General features: G+C 46.3%; 1 protein-coding gene across 1 annotated transcript; it reads left to right on the top strand.

The window, feature by feature from the left end:
- The first annotated feature begins 584 nt into the window (after window positions 1–584).
- LOC121079343 (heat shock transcription factor, Y-linked-like) lies at window positions 585–3225 on the top strand. The gene is made up of 2 exons (XM_040576462.1): window positions 585–1962; window positions 2430–3225. Exons 1-2 carry the CDS (start codon window positions 1306–1308, stop codon window positions 3105–3107), a joined length of 1335 nt encoding a protein of 444 aa, XP_040432396.1. The 5' UTR covers window positions 585–1305; the 3' UTR covers window positions 3108–3225.
- The last annotated feature ends 3424 nt before the right edge of the window (window positions 3226–6649 follow it).

The following is a 6649-nucleotide window of genomic DNA, read 5'->3' as shown; positions in this document are numbered from 1 at the left end:
AGCCTGACCCTCCCCTGTCCCAGCTCCATGCCGTTCCCTCAGGTCCTGTTGCTGTCCCCAGACAGCAGAGCTCAGCGCCTGCCCCTCCGCTCCCCTCGTGAGGGAGCTGCAGGCTGCCACGAGGCCCCCCCTCAGCCTGCTCTGCTCTGGACTGAGCAAACCAAGGGACCTCAGCTGCTCCTCATATGTCTTGCCCTCCAGACCTTTTACCATTTTCATAGTTTCCTTTGGACACTCTCTAATAGCTCTGTGTACTTCTTATTTTGTGGCACCCAAAACTGCACACAGTGCTTGAGGTGAAGCCACATCAGTGCAGAGCAGAGCAGGACAATCCTTTCCCTCAACTGGCTAGGAATGCTTTGCCTGATGCACCCCAGGGTACGGGTGGCCCTCCTGGCTGCAGGGTACACTGCTGATATATATTCAACTTGCCACTGACCACAATGCCCAGATCCCTTTCTGCAGGGCTGCTCATCCCCCACTCTGTATGTATAGGCAATGTTGCCCCCACCTAGGTGAAGAATCCATCACTTATTCCTGTTAAATTTTGTACAGCAGTGATTGCCCGGCACTCTAACTTGTCAAGATCTCCCCACAAGGCCTGTCTATACTCAAGGGAGTTAACATCGCCTCATATTTAGTATAATCTGCAAACTTAGTATGCATTCCAGTCCTGCATCCAGACACTACCTCCACATCGAACCTTTCCTTTGCAAAAAGAAACCCGCTTGACCCTGTAGAGAGGGGTGTGATTTAAAAGGCTTGGAGAACATCACTGATTTTGTTGAGTTGCTTCCTAAATTTCTAAAATATCGAATCAAAGCATAGGAACCAAATCAAAGAAACAAGGGGTTGTACATCTACCGTTTTATGTCATTAGCAAAATCTATATAGGTTTTATTCTGGTTGGACCTGCAGAGCAGCCTCTGGGAGACTGCTGGCCTTAAGGAGCATCACCTGGGTACATAGCTACTCCCTTGCAAAAGCAGTGCTATGGAAATCACAGAGCATTTACAGGAAGTGGCAGCAAACTAGGAAGAGATTGCTACATTCTTTAGTTAACATTGCTTGGGAAACTGATTTCCCTCCCCAGATGGAAAACGCAGAGGGACATCAAGGAGGCCAGAAGAGAGCTATCACACAGGGAAGGGGAAGCAAGGTCTAGGTAAGAAGTGATCCCCTTTAAACACAGCTTTATGTGCTTCTTTTGAGTCGAAACACCCATGGTACAGCACCAGCAACAAGTGCTGGACAGCAACATCTGGCTGTTCCACTGTGATGTCACTCTGACGACGTGTGGGTGTCATGGTGATGCTCAAGCATCTCCCACCAGAACGCCCAGGCAGACCAGCTGGGTCTCACTTGCTGACTGGCAGGACGAAGACTAAGCCGGCCACTGAAATGGCTTCAGGCGGAAACTTCAGTGAAAATGAGACAAAAAAAATTAAAAGGGAGCCGCTTCCAGCAGAAACTTCACCTGTTTCTGCTCCAGACAAGCTGGTTGAATCCTCAGAGTCCCCTTCTGCTGAGCCTCTGGGACAGGATAGAGGAACAGCTTGTGATGGTGCTGCAGCATCAATAAAGGAAGAAAAGGATTGCCCAGCTTCCACTGATAACTGTGAGAGCAAACCCTGTAGTTCTTCCGAGGAGAGCGCTGTCAAAGCCAATGTCTTCTCCTTCCTCAGTTTCCCAAAGAAACTGTGGCAACTAGTTGAAAGCAACGAGTTTAAGACCATTTGGTGGGGTTGCTGCGGAAGCTGTATTGTGATTGATGAGGAAATATTTAAAGTGGAAGTGCTGGGAAGGACCGGGCCTCAGAAAATTTTTGAGACTGAGAGCATGAAAAGTTTCATTCGTCAGCTTAACCTGTACGGATTCACCAAAATGCAACAGGACTTCCAAAGATCTGCCTCACTTCCTGAATTCCTGGCAGAAGAAGATGCATTTTCTGCTCACAGGAAGGTACATCACTTGCTCCACACACGAACCAACACTCACAATATTCTAGTGGGAGAGATGGGTGTAGGCCTTGGCAATATAGGAGATGAGGATGACAGTAAATGTTCTAAATTTAATGTCTTTCTCAGGCTGGTGGGGAGGTATTTTTCAGGTGGCGTTGATGAGTGGTAGAAATGTGGATACAATATATTTGGGTTATACTCAATGAGTTTAAATTCATGGAATGGAAAGATAAATAAATCAGGCTATGATGAGTCTACTCAGTTTAACGTATTCGCAAGAAATCTTGCTGTGCCACATCTGAATTCTTTTTTCAACTGTGGGATGCATATTAGCAGTGTAGTGTTACCTACATGTTAATTCTACCCAGAAGCATCTGAAAAGTTATGGTATCTGGGTTTCTTGATCAATTATTTTTTATTGTTTTTGGAAAATGTTAGCAACTAACTTTCCTCCTTTGCATTTTTTAGTTACTCCTCTACCACAACCCCAACTTCAAGAGAGATTCTCCCCACCTGCTCGTCAACTGCAAGCGCCGTGCTGCCCTGAAGAGGAAAGCCACGGCTGCCCCTGCAACGCAGGCGGATCTGTATGGAAACTGCCCCGGCAGCAGCCCAGGCATCCAGCATGGGTGGGGAGCAGATGCCGGGCAGGAGAAGGACGTGATGGCAGCAGCTCCAGCAGAAGACACGCAGACAGCAGCCCCCACAGGGTCCCCACTCCCAAAGCGCCAGGCAAAAGCCACCCCCCAGGCTAGCGGTGCCCATCCAGCCTCGTGCGCGGATGCTCCCTCCCTGCCAGGCCCCGCTGCAGACGCAGCAGGCAGGGACAAGCAACAGCCTCCAGCCTCCTCCCAGCTGCCACCACGCAGCAGCCAGAGCCCATCTGCCTCTCCTACTCCCACACGGTACTACTTTCTGCCTCTCATGGGAGCCGGCTCGGCACCTACGCACCAAAACGCGCCAGCTCCACGGTTTCCCTGGGCCGCCATACCTCCCTTCCGTCCATTTGCAATTCCTGAGCCGGCAGAAGCCTCCGCCACGGCCATGCCGAATCCAGCCGACTGGCAGCCCTCAGCAGCCCCACACTGCCCAACTTGCACCTGCAGCCCAAACAAGGCAGCTGCAGGCGATGGGCTGGAACCCTAGTGCAGGACCCATTGGAGACAGTGGGGAGAGCGGCACCCAGTTACAGGTTCCTAGTTGTTCCTAGTTGTTCCTAGTTATTCATAGTTCATAGGCTGATTGTTTTGAAAATAGTTGTTTGCGTAATAAACCTTTTACAGTTCTCCTGTCTTTTTATTATTATTCCTATATACATTTTTATGGTGTAATCTCAGATTGAGTTTGTAGTTCATTTCTCAGAAGGAAGGAGAAGCAACTGTTCTCACATCAATGTAATGGTTTTCTCTAACAGTCAAGCTCTAGGTACTTAGACATAGAGAGTAAAAGACTGGGTAATGTCGGCATGCTGCATGCACCAAGGATGCTCTTCCTAATGATGACTTCTGAGGGCAAGTTGAGAAAGTCTAAATAACAGCATTTTAATTATAGAAGACTCAGACAGGGAACGTCACCTTCGTAGTAGAATGAATGCTCACAAGGGTAACACTCTACATTGCCAGGCGGTAACAACCTGTGCTGTAATTTCTGAGCTAACATTCATGAGGGTGCTGAGAAATCAAGTGCTTTGGAGAGGCATCCCTGAAAAGCAAGAGAACAGAGTTCAGAAATGATGAAAATATATATATTTAAAATATTTATGTTTATAGAAATGTTGGACCACTTGCTGGGTAAGGAATTGGCTGGATGGTTGCACTCAAAGAATTGCAGTCGATGTAACAGTACTGAGCGGTGTTCCTCAGGGGCCAATATTGGGACCAGTGCTTTTTAACATCTTTGACAGTGTCATAGACAGTGGGATCAAGTGCACCCGCAGTAAGTTTTCTGACGACACCAAGTTGTGTGGTGTGGTCGACACACTGGAGGGAAGGGATGCCGGCCAGGGGAACCTGGCTCAAGAGCTGGGCCTGTGAGAACCTCATGGAGTTCAACAAGGCCAAGTGCAAGGTCCTGCACCTGGGCCAGGGCACTCCCAAGCACAAATATGGACTGGGTGGAGAATGGACTGAGGGCAGCCCTGAGGAGAAGGCCCTGGGGGTGTTGGTTGATGAGAAGCTCAACATGAGCCAGCAATGTGTGCTTAAGGCACAGAAAGCCAACTGTATCCTGGGCTGCATCAAAAGCAGGGTGGCCGGCAGGGCGAGGGAGGTGATTCTCCCCTCTGCTCTGCTCTCGTGAGATCCCACCTGGATCTCCGCATTCAGCCCTGGGGCTCCCAGCACAAGAAGGACACAGAAGTATTACAATGAGTCCAGAGCAGGGCCCCAAGGATGGATCAAGGGGCTGGAGCACCTCTCCTGTGAAGACAGGCTGAGGGAGTTGGCGTTGTTCAGCCTGGAGAAGAGAAGGCTCCAGGGAGACCTTACAGCGGCCTGCCAGTACCTGAAGGGGGCCTACAGGAAAGCTGGGGAGGGACTCTTTGTCAGGGAGTGTAGTGACAGAACAAGGAATAACGGTTTTAAAATAAAAGAGGGTAGAATTAGATTAGATATAAGGAGGAAATTCCTTACCATGAGGGTGGTGAGGCACTGGAACAGGTTGCCCAGAGAAGCTGTGGATGCCCCATCCCTGGACGTGTTCAAGGCCAGGCTGGAAGGGGCTTTGAGCAACCTGGTCTGGTGGGAGGTGTCTCTGCCCATGGCAGGGGGGTTTGTTCATCATTATAAAAGAACTGATATTGTTGTGGCTCGTTTGGAAGTAATAACATTTATTTGTAGCAGGAATGGGAAAATAATTGAATTTTATCTACTGAAACTTGGTAATGCTTCAACTTAAATGAGTAGAGAATAAAATACAACCTAAGTACAAGCTTTTGAAGATTAACTTGTAGAGCTGAGTCATTTATGGACATCTAAGGTTGGCAGTCTTAAAAGACTTGATTTTCCACGGTTCTGTGCTTACAGTTTTCTGAGCATCCTTTTCAAGTGTTATCAAATTGGTCACCATTTTCTAGTCACCATTTCAAAGTTTTGACTATTTTCGTAAGAGTTAAAACATTGATTTTGCCGCTAAACTTTAAAATGTAAGTGCTACGCTGTTGTTTTTTCTTCTCTCCAATGTGAAACGTACCTAAAGTTCATATAAATTGCATTAGGTAAGATCGGAATAGAACTTGATGCCTCCTGAAGTTTTAAGAGATGCACATTTAGATAAATCTGATTCATTAACACTTTGTTAGCCTAGAAAATGTCGTTATTTTTATTAGCTTTCGCAGGTTTGCACTCTAGTAATAGATCCACACAGAGAAGGCTTTCACAACTAGGAAATTGTTTCATGACAAAATACGATCTTGACAATTTGAAGATGTGTAAAGACTTCCAGAAATTGCTTTGGAATGGGTATCAGCGATCCAGGGAAGCAAGCCACTGAAGGTATTGCATTTTATTTGAAGTCCATAACATAACACTAGAATGATTTTATCTCCAACCCTCTCCAGAATAGGGGCAGGGGATGAGAGGGGAAGGATGCTCTCCGTGTTCTCGTTAGCAGAACTGAAATTGGATTTCATGAGCTTGAACAAAACGCTGTTCAGGGAGAACAGCGGACAAACAGAATGAGATCTACACAGGCTTGAAAAGAGTTAGTTGTTAAGAGGGGGTGACAGGAATGTCGGTTAAGAAAGGAAATAGAAGAATCTGGAGAATTCTTATATACTTGAATTTGTATTTAGTCCAGTAATGATAATTATGTTGATTAAATCTCAGTTGTATTTATGGAGAAAGTCTTTACTGAACAGTTTATCTTCGATTGCTGATGTTGCGGGGGAGGGAGGTAGAAGGAGAAGATCATTGAGTTTAGGGACTTTTTTTTATCTCAGCCCACTTTTAATTTTTTTCCATAACATTGTACCTTGTCTGATTGTTAGGATGACGCTAAACTTAATGAGGAGTTTAAAACAAAACAAACAAACAAATAATAATAATAATAAAAAAACTCTTCTAAATGAAATCAACTAGGAAAGATGAGAAGGAAAATGAGGTCACTTTTCCCCTTTTATCTCCTTAGTTTCATCTTATTTTCTATTTTCAGAGTACCATATTGAACTCATGTCTAGGTTCATATAAGAACAAACTTACTGCATGCAATTTGAGATCCTGACCGGAGTGCAGGCGGTTTGAACGCAATAACCAATAACATCTGATTCACTCTTGATTACACATGGATTCAAATGTTGCAGCCTAACTAATTGTGCTGTTTTTACCCTGCTGGGCAGCCGAACTCCAGTACAACTGCTCTCTCACTCCCCCTCCTCATAGAAAGGGGGAGAAGAGAGTACGATGGAAAGGATGGAAAAAAGGGAGGGGTAGAGGGGAGGTAAGGATAATTTAATTAAGGTGAAAAGGAAGAGGAAGAAAACAAGCAAAAGCCACATGGAAGCAACAGGGGAAGAAGGAAAAACAATTATTCTCTAATTCCCACCAAAGAGCGATGCTTGGGCCCATCCTCGGAAACAGGGCCTCAATACATATAGTGGTGGTTTGGGAGGACAGTCGTCTTCATGCAGAGACACCCTCCACCCAACCCATTCTCCTTCCCCACCTATTACTGCAGACTGACACTACATGCTG

Source organism: Cygnus olor, chromosome 1 (genome assembly GCF_009769625.2).
Source record: "Cygnus olor isolate bCygOlo1 chromosome 1, bCygOlo1.pri.v2, whole genome shotgun sequence".
Classification (NCBI taxonomy): domain Eukaryota; kingdom Metazoa; phylum Chordata; class Aves; order Anseriformes; family Anatidae; genus Cygnus; species Cygnus olor.
Note: the sequence above shows the minus strand (reverse complement) of the source record. Positions and strands in the feature narration are given on the sequence as shown.